A 17,845-nucleotide genomic window follows, 5' to 3' on the forward strand; every position below is an offset into this window, starting at 1 on the left:
ACACAGTTTCCCAAGGAAAAAAAGGGTTCTGTGGTCAAGTAAGTTTGAGAATCTCTCCTTACACTAATTCATCCTTTTGCCTTTCCTGAAAACTGGCAATGCACTTTTAACTTAATGTGCATAACAACTCTCAGGAGTCCTGCAAAGAAAACAAAAAGCTTAGCTTCCCAATTCCAAAATTTATATGACTGTGAGTGCTTTTTCCCATTGAACACTCTCAGAACTAGTGTTCCAAGGGACACACTTTGAGTAACAATGTTCTGAGTACATAAATGTTGGGGTAAATTTAAAATGTCTTTTTCAGTAAAATGGAATGAATAAAGTTAAACCACATGTGCTTACACGTGCCCCAACAAGTCACCATAGCACAGTTGAGGAACAATTTATATGGATTATAAAGTTAGGCTTATTTTACTTTACTCTCCACGTCCTTGTTGGGGGAAGAGTGGGCTGCTAAAAGACTCTGTGGACGAGCAAATCTGTCGTGATAATTTCAAGGTGGTATGACCAATAACATAGCTCACTGGGTGAGTAACTTAAAATAGGACTTATAAAAAGGTTCATTAGAAAAGTGAGTTTTCTATAGTCCCTTATTTTGAAGATAGTGTCACAAAAAGAATAATGCAAATATTTTAAATGCCACTTGAGACCTAGTCTTTCTCTCAAATCCAAGCACGTCTGATAATCTACTCAGAAAACTATGTATTTAAGTGTAGTAACTCCCTGTTCATGATTTACGTGTTTCCAAAGTTTACATGCTTCCTTTTTTTCCCTGACCACATTAGATTTCTCATGCTGCTAGTGAATTGAGTTCTAGTAATTTGCAGGGCATTTTCTGCAATTTTTAGTCATGTCTCAGAAACACCTGGTAAATATCCCAACTGTTTGCTGTGAAATGAAGCCAGAAGGAGATGCTGAGACTCTGTACTAGTTACTAATGTGGACAGTCCACAAAAGCCACTTTACTCAGTGCTTTTACCCCATCTTACCTTCAATATCAGTGTAAGGTACACACATCTTGTCCAATTTCCTGCTATCTGGCATATTTATCTTTAGTCCAGAAAAGCACAGACGAGGGGTTTTCTGAGCACTAAGTATGCACCTCTGTATAGGGTTATTCAACTATGCATAGTCAGAAATCTCAGTTTTCAAACAATCGAGGTAATTTACAAAACAATATAAATGTTACTAACTTGTTCCATTTCGGAAATGGATTAATTCCTGTATTCTAATTCCATCCATTCAAGATACATATCCTAGAGTGTTGTAAATTATTGTCTTGATTGTTTCACTTCGCCTGAGATACGTCTTGGTCGCGTGTCTAACGCATGCAGAGCAGCAGCTCTACCTGAGCAGCATGATAATGCACAGAGCCTGTGATGATGGAAAAACAAATCTCCCCATGTTGTCCCTTCGGGAGGAGTCAGTCATCTTCTTTGTTTTAAAGTTCACAAATTATTTTCTAAATGGCCCTCCCAGCTAAAATATAACCTATTTAAATATTTGAGATGACATTTTGTCGTTAGAAAGAATCTGATTTTAAGGAATTAAATTTAAAAATGACAGGTGAAAGCAAGAGCAGAGTTCACTTAGCAGTTAAAGGTAACAGGCGCTTCTCATATTTTGGGGGTGAGGCAACAGGGAATTAAGGGTGGTCACGTAATTCCCACATTTAGAAAGTAGGGAGTAATGGCGTATGGAGAGGAGTGGGGGGGAAATGACCACTAACCAGAAACCGCCTGGTGTCTGAAGGCTGCTGCCAGGAAACTCATATTGCACTTCCCTTTGTCCTATGTTGAAATAAGGCAATCAGATCATAGAAGAAGATTTCAGGTTTGGGGGTTAACATTTAGCTATTTCTTCAATTTTCTTCTTCTCTAATTCAAAAAATATAGCATTCTGGAATTCTCTACAATTGCATTTGTCAAGCAAAGATGAACTTGCCCACAGAGCTGAAGCCAAATAGAATAGCCATGACTTTAAATTACTTGTATCCCAAACCCTCAAGTTTTCAGCCTTACAGAATGCATTTACGCTTAAAAACTAATATCGATGAACTAATGCCCTGGTACAAATGAGACTGAGCTACGCAAAAGCCCTTCACAGTTTTTGCCTCTCAAGAACTATGTAAAGGAAACAAAAGCAATTTAAGACAAGCAGAACCTTCTTCTTCATTGATGGTCGCACCAGCTAGTTTGCATTTGTCAACACATTCTTCTCGAGACTGGCCGTCTGCAGACAGGTGGCATTCAACGCAGCTCCTGTGAACATCAGTCAACAGAATCTATCAGTTCATGTTGGTGGAAAATAGATATGTAGCTGGGATATTGCTTTAATGCCGTTGCCGTGGTTCACGCTAGAGGAGTGTCTCATAGATGTCACTGCTTTCTGTTACTTTCAGAAAGATAGCTGGGTGATGTCCAAGAGGAAACTGCTTTATTCTGAATTCCACTCGGTCATCAATGTTCCCTGAACCAACCTTGATAATAGCTACCATCCTCATTTATCTGTAAAGATCACTTCTGATTGGTTAAATAAAACAACAACAGCAGCAACAAATAAACAATTATTTTGGTATTTGATTTGGCTATCTTTTCATTTTCCTGGGAAGGGTTTTTGCGGCTAAATTATGATTAGAGATTAGACAAAGTTTGAATGTCTTAACAGAAATCGTCTGTATTTTAATCAGAATTCCAAGAATTCGTATATGTCATGAATGACTATTTTAAAGATTCACTTTTCTGTAACTGTTTTGAGTGAGTCCTGGCCTTGATAGGGGTATTTTCAAAAGCTAAGGGTTACAGCCTGGATCCTCATTAATGCAGGCTTTTTAATAAAAGATTGCTACTTACAGAAAAGTGTATTTCCAAGAACATAGATGAGGAATGAAGCTACTCTAATAATGTCTATGCAGCAAAGTAAAACTTAGACCCTGAATTAATCTTGTGCTGCTAATCACTTTACAAACAGATTGTGTTTGGAGTAACCCAAAACAGCAAAGGTTTTCATACTGTGGGCACACATCATGCTGCCTCTCTCATTCTCTGGCCATGAGAATTTACACTCTTCTAAATGCCGGAAACATTCCCCACCCCCACCCATGCCTCATCAAATCTCAGCTGAAACAGCACTTCTTCAGGCAAGCCTTCCTTAACACTTACCAGTTAGTTCTCTTGCAGTAGAAGCCTCTAAATTCCTCTGCAGGAAGGGATTAGGAGCAACAATCTGTGTGGGAGTGGGGATAGAAGTCTTGTCTGGAAGTCGGCTTTGCATTGCAAGCATAATGCGTTTATCTAGGTTATATATTTACTTGGAGTGGCTTTGCGAGGGGCTGCTGGAGATTGTGGAAGCCCTTAAGACCCCTGCCCCTTTGTGCATCTCATTGATAGCTGCCCAAGCTAGTCTAGCGGCCCTGTCTCCTGCCATATAGCTCCACAGCACCCTCTATATCTCCTGTCGTAACTGTCAGCCCAGATATCATCATAATTACTTTTAAAAATGTCTATCTTTCCCACTAGATTCTCAGCACCTGTGATGGCAGGAACTATAACTGTTTCAGTCACCACTGCACGCCCACAGCCTAACGTGATTCCTGGAATAGAGTAGGTACTTAATACCTATTTGATAAATGAATGCGTGAATGAGTAAACGGAAGAATGGACTTTTCTCAAAACTAACATAAACACCAAGGAGATCACTCTACCTGATTCCTCAAATTCAAACTACTTTGATTGCTGATTTCATGTCTTACCAACCAGATTTAAGATTGAATCATGTTTACAGAGAAAATGAAATAGAAAAGTAACAGAAGAAACGTCTCGAAAGGACATTTGACATTACATTTTATTCAAGTAAGTCTAACCACGTCCCCATGCTTCTCTTGGCGTATGTCCAGGCACAGTGACAGAGAAGTTTTGACACCTGAATGGTGACTAACCGCTGAGTGAATATTAATTTTCTTACTTTTTTTACATCAGAAATGCAAATGTCACCATTTTGAGTACCAGAGTTAATGAAAATATGACCTGCTTAGGCATGTTTGCTGCGTAATACTTTCCACACTACCATGTCATAAGACAGCCCATTTGGAGACTTGCTTCACTTGACCTACAAACGTTGCCCCACTTCCATTAAGAAGTTAGCTGCCAACCAAAGAAATAGTTTTTTTACTGGAAAATAAGAAAAATTTTTGTTGTTGTTGTTGTTGTTCATACGGTATAAAAGAAAATACAATACACAATAGCTGCAGAGAATGACAGCCAAAGAAAGATGCCAAACAGTATGCTGGTAGAGAAGAGGGAAGAAATTGAAAGCTAAGATTGTCTTTCTGCCTCTTTGCCTCCATGAGTCTATAGATAGGAATGAAGCAGTAAGGTCAGGCTATAAACTTCTAGATAAGAAAGAAGCTTGTCTGTTGCCCCTGAAAAGTACTGAATGTGGGTGTTGTCAGTCTATCTCCAGGGCATTCCTCATGTGTGGCTGGTATTGTACCCGAGAGGCGATCTGATGTTATCAGTGTGAGACATCAGCTCAGCTTTCCCACGCTAGTCTCTAGCAGAAATGTCACATTGTGGTCCTGGATAATAGGGACTGAGAAAGAGGCAGGTGAGAGACTGACATGCCAGGGTGACAGGGACCTTCGGGGTTTGTGTGTTCTGATGGATGCTCGGAGACCAAACCCAGCAAAAAATCTGTGAGGTCTGAGTTGATAACATGTCACTATAACATTGATCATCATGAAACTATGGACAATAGGGACGGAAGAAAGTAGAGACACTACCGTTTAGAGTGACAGGGATCGCCACAGGTAGGACAACGTTCACAGGCTGGTCCTGAGGCTCCAGGGTTCGTGCAAACACACTTGCCACAGATGCAGTCCCCTCGGCCACTGCAGAGCACCCCATCCTCAGAGATGCATGAGTCGGTACTGGTCGTGCAGTTACAGTACTCGCCGGTCCAGCCGCTCCTGCACACGCACTCGCCACAGTCACAGTCGCCGTTATCTGTAAAACAAAACCCTGTACGTTTCTAGGGCCAAAACCACTTCCAGATTTTGGGGGCCATCTTTTCTCTTTGCCTTTATACACCATCAAAAAGACTGAAGAAAAAATATGAGAAAAAAGTGAATGTGTGTGTGGATGGGTGGAGGGTAAGTGTAGATGTATTTTACGTAATTTTAGTATTTTGCTAACTGTGTATATTTATTGATCTGGTCTCTTAACTGAAGACCAACTTGATTTTCTGATGTTATATCAAACAGAATTTATAGCCAGATGACATGAGAAAATCCAGAAGCCTATTAGAGCTACTTGGGGTGTTTGTGTGTGTGTGTGTGTATGTTTGTGTGTGTGATTATGTGTGTACATATATATACATATATTTTTTTCTTTTAACTGTTTTTACATTTTTTTGCTTTTAATTAAGGTGCCATAGGATAGAGATGCAAGACAGATCTAGGTAGTACCCCACCTCTACATCACTCAAGCTGTCTTTCTGCCTCATCTGTAAAATAGAGAGAATAAAATCTCCTTCCCATGGTTGTGGTCAGATGAGATAATGTGTAAATCTCCTAGCTTTGCATTCCCCAATTAGATGTCCTACAGGCATATAGTGAGTTCTCAACAAATTCATTTATTTAACAAACTTTAACTGAGCATATACCATATGCCAAAGATTGTATTAGGCATGAGGATACCGAATTAAATAAGACAATGTTGCTGAACTTACAGTCTATTATAGGAGACAAGCAAATAAACACTACTACTAATAAATACAGTAAAATGTGATAAGTGCTATACACATAGGGGGAGAGTTTCCAAATTAGACTAGAGATTTGGGGAAGTTTCCTGAGGAAGTGATAATTGAGCTGAACATGGAAAATAAAGGTAGAAATAGAAGAAGAGGGTTACGGATATTTTAGCAGAGAAAAAAGCATAGCGTTGGAATCCTTCCCGGGTGACCAGACTGGGCTGCTAGGTGGGTGGTGCAGCTGTTCACTGACCTGGAGTGGAAGCTAGCTCATGCTCTGCCTTATCGCCAGTGCCTGGCACAGGATAGTGCTTAATTATTGAATGAGTAAATTGTCCTGAAGCAGAGGAGGAAGAGCAGCTTTGAGCGGGGAAGACGATGAGTTCACTTTTGGCTCCATTGTGTTTGAGGGGCCTATGAGACATCCTAGTAAGAGACTGAATATATCCGATGTTTGGGGTCCATCGGGGAGAGGTGGCGGTTGAAGCTGCTGTAGATCAGATCATCAGAGAAAGCAGATGGAGTGAGAAAAGCCCTGCAGAGCATCAGCATTTAAAATGTGATCAGAGAAAAGAATCCTTACAGAAGAGACTGAGAGGCGGGGGAGGGATGAGTGATGTTGCAGAAACCTAGGGCGGAGACAGCTTGAAGAAGGAGGCGGGTGGAGACTTGCTGCAGACAAGTATCTCATCTAATCCTGAAGAGTCTCTTTGGGATCTCACCACATAAAGGTGTATGAAATACTATAAAGTATTTAAGATAACGGACTAGTGTTCTTTCCATAATACTTTTTTGGTGCCTACCACACCTAAGATACTAAAATAGGCATTTGATGTTCCAAATAAATAACATTTATTTACAAAATTTCATAACTGATACTTTTCTTCAGAAAAAGAAATGTGCACCAGGCATGGACTCATGAGTTTTACTCTTCTAGCAACATTCCGGAGGTACAGAGGAGTGGTGGTGGTGGGTGAATGCTCAGATCTAGAGCCAGATAGCACAAGTTCAAATCCTGGCTCCAGTACTCCCTGGCTGGGTGAAGTTGGGGAAGTTACCTGACCTTTCTATGCCTCAGTTTTCTCGTCTGTAAGGAGGGATTATTAGTAGCTGCTTCATAGGATTGTTATGAAGATTACCTAAGATAACATAGACCAATGTTTAGAACAGTGCCTGGCCCGTAAATAAGCAGGGTATAAGTGTAGGTTAATATCATTATTCGTAAAAACTATCCAGTAGGAAGAATTTGAAAGCAAAATTATCCATCAGTATTAAAAAGCCTGTGATTGTACTGAAAACCAAACAGAAGTAAAAGAAATCACAATTTCTACTTGTAGGAGACACTGCCGTGTTCACTATAGAAAGAAGGATTCTGGGTTTTCTCTTGTAAGTTTTGGTCTAGTAGGTGGTTACTTTTCTGTCTTCATGACCTGTCCTTAAGAGACATGGAGTAGGAAGTCACAGAACAAAGGAGATAACTGCAAAGATTTTGAAGTTGGATTTTGATTGCTCTTGGCATAATATATATTTATAGTAATTGAGTATGTAATAATATATATACTAAAAAGACGTACTCTCTAGTGAGAGATGAATTGAAATTTATCTGGATTCATAACATTAAGACATATTCCAACTGCATTTTATAACCTATTTAATTCATAATTGAACTAATTAACTCAAAGCTAAGAATAGTTAGGTGATTTAGGCCAAAACTATTAATTTAATTTTTATATGTAAGTTACCCTCTAGACTACTATTGCTTTTTTTTTTCCCTTTTTTTTTTTTTTCTGTGAGGAAGATCAGCCCTGAGCTAACATCCGTGCCAATCCTCCTCTTTTTGCTGAGGATGACTGGCCCTGAGCTAACACCCGTGCCCATCTTCCTCCACGTTTTATGGGATGCCGCCACAGCATGGCTTGACAAGCAGCGCCTCAGTGCTCGCCGGGGATCCGAACCCAGGCTGCCAGCAGCAGAGCGCGTGCGCTTAACCGCTACTCCACGGGGCCGGCCCCCAACTACTATTGATTTTTGTTTCTTCCTCAGCAAAAGGGGAAACTTACTTTCGTGATAGGCAGGGATTTCTATATTGAAGTTTATTCTGAAAAATTAATACAACATAATATTGTAAAATGAAATGTGCATTTCCAAATGCTTTGAGAATGCCCGAGGGTATCACTGCACGTAAGAATTACTTGGCAGAAATTTAGAAAACCTCCTTTCTGCAGGCCTTCCAGAACCATCAACCTGGTCACAAAAGTTGCTAATTGATATCCACAAGCAATCAATTATCTAAAGTTCCTGTTCATACAACAACAATAACAAAAGCTTCATAATGGTTTCATGTAGAGGCAAGATGATAACCAAAGATCAAGAAAAAATCATCAGACTCCTTTCAGAGGATAGATATTTCTGGAATGCCATTGACTGATAACTGTAAGTGCATAATGGCAGGAAGTTTTTTCTGTAATGCCATTTGCCTGTTAGAGTTTCCAGTCTCTTAGAATCAAAATATAAAAGACTAATGGAATTTGGGCAAGGGAAAAAATCAATGGAGCCCTATATCTGTGAGTGCTTGCAGATGGATGAAAGAAAGCGCATGAAAAAGGACATTGTGATAATAGCCCTTCAGAGAAGCAGCACATTGCTGAGTACAGTAGTTGTAAAATAAGTCAGATCTACACAAGAAGTGAAGCTGTGGCATATTCAGGCCTCTGTTGCAAACAGCAGCAATGACAGAGTGTCTGTTCACAAGGCCAGGCACAATTTTTATACTAAGAACAATGCCAAGCACACCGTAGGTACTTCATAGCTATTTGTTGAATTTGAATAATTGTACTTAATTTTATTATACCTTTTTAAAGAGAAAGTTACTAGTAATAGAGTAACATCGTTTGCAATGTAACTAACAAACAAAATAGCTTTTGAGAAACGGTAATGGTTGAGGATTGTAAGTACCCCAAAGTATGATGGAAATTGGCATTGGTGATGTTTTCTGAGTCCAGTTGAAGAAATAATTGTATTTTCTAAATAGATTTTCTTTAGCAATCACTGTATCCAATACAAAGAGTGGCACTATTGTCAGGCCTTCTGAAATACAAAGCACAGACCAAGTCAACTCTTTTTGAGTTTATGTCTGTTCACATGAATGATACAAAATAAAATGAAAGACTGTTGAGAAACCAGAAGAACTGTGTTGTTGCTGAACACAGTTAAGCAATTTACACTGCCCTCGATCTGTTTGATCTAAGATTTAAAGGGTGAAATATAAGTGGGGTCAATATTGCTAATATTGTATTAGATTACACTTAAAATTTTTTTAAGGTAATTTCAAATGTTTTGAGCACATATTTTATTAAAAGATTGCTATTAGAAATGCAATCTGGGCTCAGCTTAATATATTCTTTCCAAGATGTGGAGATGGCCTCTGGCTTCAGACTATGTCCTGTCTGCATGTCGGGAAAAGAGGACCGATGTGGGTTTGGAAACACACCCGTTATGTAAGGAAATACACCTTTGAAAGAAAGGGGAGAGAAATGTGTCTCAATCTGGACAGACCCTAAATTTTTCACTCTCTGGGGGAAAGAAAGAAGGCAGCCTCAGAGGAACCTATTGGTAGCAACAGCAGCAACAAAGAAATGAAATGTAGGTACTTCTAAGGGTATCAAATGGTTTTCAAAGAGCTTGGAATTCTTTGAGCTGTCTTTGCTCAGGCCTTTTTTTCCTGAAAATCAGTCTCTTTTATATGTTCCTGACACTGTGGTTTGAAAACATAACTTGCTTAGTTTTCTCTCAAGATAATGGCTTTCTGTTTTGAAAAGCTGCCTGCTCACACACTGTGAAAAAGCACATGTGAGAGCTTAAATTCAGCAGTCAGTTAATATTTCAATTGTAATACACATTTATATCATTTGAAAGTATATTAACATATTTGTAATTCTTGTCTGAATAGATTATACTTAAATATATATGTGTATAACAGAATGATTTTATAATAGTCATGTTATATGTAATATATTCTTAAACTACAGTGATTTTACATCTACAAAGGATATTAAAATGTAAATATTTCTGCTATTTAAAAACTTTTCTCGATCTCAAAAAATCCCAAGAAATTTTTCCTTTTTACCCTTTCCACGGCCTTCCTTACATATGTCCTTGCTCATCTTATTATACCCTGTGCCTAACCTAGTATCTGTCACATAATGGGTGTTTAATAAATATTTATGGAATGAATGAAGGCTCTGAAAGTCCATTTAGTATTTTTGTGTCCCTTGTCCTTGGCAGTATGCTCCGTAAGCAGCCTAGCTTTTTATTTTTCCAAAGTAATAGGCGTTTAAGAGTTGGGTCAGATACCCAGCAGCCTGATCCAGAAAAGTCTGGAAGATAATGAACTTCAAATTACACACAGTTTTGCGGAGTCTGGGTAATAATCAAAGAGAAAGCTTTTCCATCTCTTCCTACTTACTCTTAGGGAAATGATGATAGAGATGTAAATTCGGTTGGCAGAGATCTCACCCCAAGAGAATGCAAGAGCCGGAAAAAATGCAAGAGAAGCATCAGTTACCTTAGGTCTAAAGATTAACCCAGTCAGTTGAGCAACAAGTATTTATTGAGCATCTACTATGCCCAGGCAGCTGTGGAAGGTGCAAAGAACGCAAAGCCCCTTCATGCTACTTGCACAGGTGCCGTGTAAGGTGGATTTAGACATGGCCTACCTCCACAGAGCAGTCCTTTGTGTCTCACGCAGGAGAAATTGTCACACTGGCAGAAAGGCCCATAAATGTTTCCATAGGGAGACAGGTGACAGATGCACTGCCCACAGTAGCAATCGCCTCTCCCACTGCACGAGGGGAGATCCAGGGCCTCCTTGCAGGAATCTGTGCTCAGCATGTCCTCCCCGCACTCGCAGCGGGGACCCATGTGGCCGGGGTTGCAGGCACACACCCCACACTGGAAGGAGCCGTTCCCATTGTGGCATTTGGAGCTGTTCACTTCCACTTCTTTCTGACAGTCACAGTCACATTCTGGACGGACAAGTATTTCTAGGGCATCTCCCAGCCCCACGGGCTTTATGATAATGTGCCTGCCTCTTCTCTCACAGTTTGGTATACTCACAGTCACGTTGAATGAAGCCTGGAAAAGAAAATACTAATTATCTTCTTCTTCTATCCACCAAAATGCATGGTGATCAGCATCGAAAACAAAGCTGCACGGGGACCAGCTTTGCCAAAAGCACTTATTGGGAAATCTTTGAAAATCACTTTTGAAATTTTTGAAAGGAAAAGTCCACCTTCAGTGAACTAAGGTAACTTGTGACTTATTTTTTTCAGATGATCTACGGCTGTCTACTTACTGTGTCTCCCACCTTCATGTGGGAGCATTTCTTTTGATGTGGGACGGGGGTCCTGTTGTCGCAGAGAGCTGTGAAGGACAGGTTGAGTCCTTCTGTGTCTCCTAATACTTCCAGTTCCACCTCAGACCGTAGCTCCTTCAGTTAAGACATGAGAAGTTAAAACGAAGTCACAACCAAAAAATACAGCCAGAAGAAGAATCCGTGAATTATGTTCATTAAACTACAAATGAATAAAATTAACTTGGGTCTAAAAGAAATTCATCATATTCTCAATCAAAAAAGCAAGCAAGCAAGATATACACACACACATATGCTTATCATATTTTATCGAATCTAAGACACCGTGAATTATAAGATACACCAATATTTTGTGACAAAATACCTCAAGATCATTCTGCACAACATATGAATCAATCCTGTCAGCCTATGATTGCTTCGAAAATTATTTTATCCATTGTGAGGGATTTGGCAAATTCTCCAGCCCTAAGTCGCATTGCTTGGCATATAAAAGGCAATACTTTTGCTCATATCTCAGTGACAAAATATGACAACAGCTTCCTTTACTTGTAAGTGTCATCATTTCTTAGGACCTATAAAGCAGCTGGTTGTTGCTTTGCAAGGAATACAGAATTGCAGTCATTACTCCAACAATGAATATTTGCTTTGCTGATATCAAATTTATACCCTGCTGCTCTGTTTTAGTACACTTCTGCATGTACAATAACTTTTCATTTCAATATCGAATTATAGTGCAAACTTTTTGAAGATATTTTAAAACGGTAATTGTACTCAACACTTATAGTACCAAGAGTGCATTTAACGAATTGGAGTACAACAACATGCACAGTAACAGCCAAGTTCACACATATGTAGGCAATGAAAACCACATTGTGACTTTTGCCTGGCTGACAGCATTTGTAAGACACTGTTAATTATAAACGTATCCCAATTTTAGAGATGTTAAAATGTGGGAGGAGCTGTGCCTTGAAATCAATATTGGAATTTATCGAGTACCTATTGTACATTTAGTGTGGAGTTAAATCTGGGGCAATGAGGATAAGACTGGATTTCTGCCCTCAAGATGATTATCATCTTGCTGGAAAAAACAAGACGGAACCAAGTGTAGAAATTAACACAGATGGCAGTCAATGTACTATTAAGCTAAAAAACGTTTGTATAATACAGATTAGAGTTTGGGACAGTTCAGAAAAGAGGGTGGTTGGTGAAGGCAGAAGTATTACAAGTCTGGTCCTCAATGGCTGTGTGGGATTTAGATGTGTGGAGGGGATGACAACAGTATTTCAGGCAAGGAGACCAGAAGAGAGAAAGCTCAATGCCAGCAGTGGTATAGAACAGAGACACGTGGGGCTCAGACCAAGCCTGCACTCCTACAGTCCTGGGAGACACCAGGCAACAAAGAGCCCTGAGGTTTGGAGAGACGAGTTAAGACCTGAAGAAACATCACCTGAAGATTTTAAGCAGCGGCCCAGTCTACTGAAAATACAGCTGCAGGGAAGTTGTCTGGAAGTTGTATGCAGGATACACTGGTAGAGGGGCCAGGAAGACTTGAGTCAAGAAAACTAGGATGTTATTGCATTCACCCTGGCCCGAGGCATGAGGATCAGGAACTGGAGGTGGTTGGTAAATGTGAACACATAGAGTGAAGGGAGGAAGACTAGATATGAGGTATATAGGTTACGGCAGAGGAGGAGACAAAGGCAATGTTTTCCAGGAGGAAGAATGTCAAGGAAGGAGGAAGGGAGAGCTGTTTGTTTGGGGGGAAAGCTAGTGTTATTATTCAGACTTTCTCTATTCCTGTTTCTTTTACAAAATCTAAGTCTGTATTTGAAGGACAAAAAAATTATTAGAAATAAAACAAAAGAAAAACAAATTGTAAAATATTATGAATTAAGTTATACTTCAGTTCATCTAAAAGGATTTGTATCCCTTACCCATTTCATTGCTTGAATTTTAAAAGCATACTCAGCTTCAAACTTTCCTTAAGTATAATTTTGCCAACTGCATGGTAAGATAACCGTGCCCTGCTCCAAACTCTAAGTTGCTGACTGTAAATACTATGGCATTCCTCTTCCCTGCTTATTTGCCCCGTATTTTCACTCTTCAGTAGATGGACACAGGCTGACTTTCGGAATATGGTCATCAGAGATTGAAGTGTCATTTCTCAATGCTAAAGACTATTTCCATCATGTCTTAAAATTTCAAATTCTGCCAATTTAGCATTAAGATTTACTCTTTAAATCTGTTTCATTTCAACTAGTTACATTATGAGTTTATTTATTTAGAAAATATTTATTGAATGTGCACTCTGTACCAGACACTGTTTTAGGTGCTTGGGAAACAAAACCCACTAAAACAGCTGACCTCTCATAGTTTATATTCCACTGTGGGAAGACAGAAAGGAAACAACATAAAAAATAAGAAAATTATGAACACACTAGAAGGTGATAAATGCTATGGAAAAAAGTTAGGATGGGATGCTGAAGATTAAGAGTGTGTGTGCAGGGGGTATAGGTGGCAATTTTTAAAAAGTAGTCAGGGGTCTGGCCCGGTGGTGCAGCGAGTGAGTGCACACGCTCCACTTCAGCGGCCTGGGGTTCCCAGGTTAGGATTCCGGCCGCGCACTGACGCACCACTTGTCAAGCCCTGCTGTGGTGGCTTCCCATATAAAGTAGAGGAAGATGGGCACGAATGTTAGTCCAGGGCCAATCTTCCTCAGCAAAAAAGAGGAGGATTGGCATCAGATGTTGGCTCGGGGCTAGTCTTCCTCACACACACACAAAATAATAATAAGTAGTCAGAGTAGGATTCATTAAGAAGGTGGTATTGCAAGGAAGTTAGGAGAAATCAGCCATGCAGATATGTGGAAAGAGCGTTCCAAGAAGAAGATACAGTCAATGCAAAGGTCCTAAGGCAGGAGCATGCCCGGCTTGCTCTGGGAAGAGAACAGCAAGGAGGCCAGGGTTGGAGCAGAGACAGAGAAGAATAATAGGAGGTGAAATCAAAGAAGTAATGGGGTGGAGGGGAACAGATCTGGTGGGGTCCTAGCAGACTGTTGTAAAGAATTTGGCTTTTCCTCCATGTAAAAGGAGAAGACAATTAGGGTTATCTACAGAAAAGTTATACAAGCTGACAATATTTTTAAAGGAAAATTCTAGCTGTTTTGTTGAAAACAGAACATAGGAAACCAAAGGTAAATATAGGAAACAGCAGTTAGGAGGCTTTTGCAATAATTCAAATTGAATCAAGATGGTGGCTCTAACCAGGATGGGGACAGTGGAGGCAGTGACCGGATCAAATTCTAAATAATTTTGAAGATAGAGCCAACGAAATTTTCTGATGCAGTGGAGGGGAGTTGAGAGTGTGTTGAAGGACTGATCATAGTGATTGAATTTAAGCTGGGGGCCCACGCAGGAGAGAACATCAAGGGAATGAGGAACTGTAAAGAGAGGGTAGGGTCAATTAATTGGAGATCCTCAGGGATTGGAAGAAATATTAGGGGAACTAGCCAGAGTGAACTGAAAAGATAGGAAGTGATGAGCAGCGAATGGGTTGCAAGCAGTTGAGATTATAGAGGAGTTTATTGGCAATGACAAGGTTTAAGATAGGACAAGAAAAGGAAAGTATGAGAAGGTACTTATGGGAAGGGGACAAGATCATTTTATAAGCAGAGTTCAAGAAACCGAGACGCCAGGTTATGGGAGGGATTATATATATACATTTATGCTGAAATTGTCAAGAATTAAGACAGGAGTAGTGTTGGAGACAGTGGCACAATGACTCAGGAGCTAAATGAGAAATGAGGGATATGACCTGAAAGTCTGTATATGACAGCAATTAGGAGTAGTGGGTGACATAATCTGACCAAAATCAAGGAAATCTCAGCATTGATATAATTTGAATATCATACTGCAAATTTCAACAAGAATATTTTAATGTGAATTTCCTCCAAAAAGGACATAAATGTTTAGTTGTATATTTCATCATGTCATTCATTCATTTATTGAGCATCTACTATGAACCAGGCAAAGCAAAATAAACCAAGTCACTTCCTTCTGGAACTTAAGTGCCAGTAGAGGAGCTTACCCTTGGGAGCATTGTTATTTCAGTAGCTTTTATTATGTGGTTAGGGAAGGAAGGAAATTAGCGAATGATGGTCAGATGAATACACATCTGGTATTTAAGGTTTTTTTATGTCAATATGGCACTGAGCTGAAGTTCACAGTCACTTAGTATAAACACAACTTGTCTGCCTCTGCCCCACTAGGAGTCAGTCAGAAGTGTTTTATGTTTTCTTTCAGTATATTCGCTTTCCTTCTCTCTCTTTTTATAGCTTGGAAAGAAATCCAGTCTATGGATCCTCATATTTTAAAGTCCTTTTAGAATAGATTTTAAATTAACAGAATAGAAAAATAATTTGAACTAGTGCCAAGATCTGTTGCATACTTCACCCAGCGAATCATAAAGTTTCAATAACTCCAGAGCAAGATTGTTGGGCATAAGACCAATAGACACTTCCTTGTATTTTTGAGACAGTAAAATAAGGACGCGAGATTCACTTCAAATGTTCGATGCCTTGATTTCAACTACCCTGTAAGTTCTGTGAGTGATGTGGGACCATAACATGAGACATAATCTCTGACAGAGCAAGCAGGGGCATTGCTCTGTCAGACTGGGCTGGTCAGAGAGGAGGGGAAAAACTTTTTGACAGTTCACTGTTTTCTAATTTGCTTCATTCCTTTGAAGATGTTAGTGGCTAACACTTTTGAGAGTGCTGGGTTACAGAAAATTGAGTATGCTCTAATTTAGCGAAGAATTGCTATGTGACTTTATTTGATTCTACACATTAAAACGTTAATTACCGCATAGGAGGGAGGAAGGTCTTTATAGTATTTTGTTGACAAGCTTTCCTGTCTGGAAGAATTTCAAACACGAGCTAATGTGGTGATTAACTTTTGATGTGAGCTAGGAAAACTAAAGTTTCTGAAGATCTGAGTGAAAAAAACCTCATCCTATAATTTTAATGGACACATCTGTATTTTATTCTCTGAGGAAATGTGTTTGAGAAGGAATATCTTGCTTTTCCCCCTTGAGGTGAGTTTCAAAATTGGTGGGGAGTTTTTTTTCAAAATATGTAGCTCTTCCTCCTCTTAAAACTTTCCCAAGATGTCTGTGAAAGGAATCTGGATGCACCTATTTTTAAAAATCTTCCCAAATGATTCTGAAATGTCATTTACTTAAGGGACACTGGTTCAGCATATGCTAAGTATTGGCATATAGTGCATATGGGTCATTTATTTATAATTTAAAAACATCAAAAATAGAATTTTATTCACTCATTATGTAACTGCTGTTTAGAGCAAATGTTAAAGCTTTACTGCTTCATAAAAATTTACTTTTTTCATTCCTGTCCTAATTTAGAGCTTCATCTTCATCTTTGTGTGTGTATTTTTCTTTGTAAGTAAAGAAGGATGATATTTAGAAACCAAAATAAAAAAGAGTTGACAATGGCCATCTACCGTTGATTAATTGAGTTATGAAATGGGGACAAAGAAAAAGAACATAGCAATCCTGGAGGTATTTAACTTATTTTAAGGGAGGAATTCTGTCCTAAGGTACTAATTACAAAGTCAAGGCAAAAAATTATGTATATATCAAACCATAAAATCAGTGGAGAATCTCCTTTGTTCCCAAAAGTAGAGAATCTAAAAGTGGTGTTCCTGGTGTGCTTTGCTGTTTTTTCCCTGAGTTATGACGTAGTCTCATTAAGCCTGTGGAGTTAGTTCTCCACATAGCTCTGTTACTCACTGGCAATTGAAACTTAATTTTTTTTCAAGCAGAGAAGAATTGTGTGACTCGTGGAGCCTTTTCAGTAGAATTAAAATTTTGCAGGTGACAGTGCTATTGTTGGTTATTATTATAAAACCACCTCAACTTGATGATCAGGTTTGTGATTTTTCTACATTCTGTTCCACCTTTCAGGAAGACTATCTGCAAATAAAGTGAACAAAATTTATATTTTGGCTGCATTAATGCAGGGAGATTATCTTTGGATAAGCACTGTCTCTAGCAACGAGTGAAAGTGCATTTAACTGCCTAAAACACATCTTAGTTTCTGAATACCAAAGAAGTGCAAAAAAAAAGAAGCCGCTTGTAAAATGCCATACTTCATAAGCCGAGATGATCAGCTGAAGAATGTTTCCCGAGTCCTTCTGAAGCAGCCCTACTGTAGCTCCAGGGATGAGTTTTGCATAATTCTGTAAACAAAAAAGAATAAGTCAATCTTTGCTCACTGTAATTGAGGAGCGTTAAGTGCCAAGTTCAGGCTGCTGGTTGAGATAACAGGCTCCTGATAATATCAGGAGTGTCTCCTGAAATTGTAGCCCTGCCTCGTGCTGCTTCCTGGGCTCAATCGGGAATGGACTGGCCAGAGTTGCCACTGGAGATATCTAGTAGTGTCTGTGGTTGCCTTAGTCTAGGGCTGTGATTTATATCACAACAGGAGTCAAATCTCAAATAATAACACTTATATAACGTCTTCCATTTGTGGAGCACCCTTTGTCCAAAACATCCTGAGCATACTACCAGGAACTATCTTCTCTCTTTTGTGACGTTGCGGGAACAAAGGTTTGGTGCACTTGGGCCCCTCACCGCCCTCAGGTCTCTCTGCAAGACATTCAGTCCAGGAGTCTTAATTGTCAATGGCTTGGTGGAGAAAAGGAGTGA

General features: G+C 39.4%; 1 protein-coding gene across 2 annotated transcripts in view; it reads right to left on the reverse strand.

Annotated features, from left to right (window-relative positions):
- Positions 1-17,845, reverse strand: part of ITGB6 (integrin subunit beta 6) — a 68,827-nt gene that overhangs the window by 13,879 nt on the left and 37,103 nt on the right. For both annotated transcript variants that reach the window (XM_058549075.1, XM_058549076.1), the window contains 5 exons: positions 17,287-17,376; positions 11,102-11,236; positions 10,464-10,881; positions 4,781-5,003; positions 2,164-2,261 (listed from right to left, as the gene is read on the reverse strand). In XM_058549075.1, coding sequence (XP_058405058.1) covers positions 2,164-2,261; positions 4,781-5,003; positions 10,464-10,881; positions 11,102-11,236; positions 17,287-17,376 — 964 coding nt within the window. The remainder of the gene's footprint in view (positions 1-2,163; positions 2,262-4,780; positions 5,004-10,463; positions 10,882-11,101; positions 11,237-17,286; positions 17,377-17,845) is intronic.

This window comes from Diceros bicornis, chromosome 10 (genome assembly GCF_020826845.1).
Source record: "Diceros bicornis minor isolate mBicDic1 chromosome 10, mDicBic1.mat.cur, whole genome shotgun sequence".
NCBI lineage: Eukaryota > Metazoa > Chordata > Mammalia > Perissodactyla > Rhinocerotidae > Diceros > Diceros bicornis.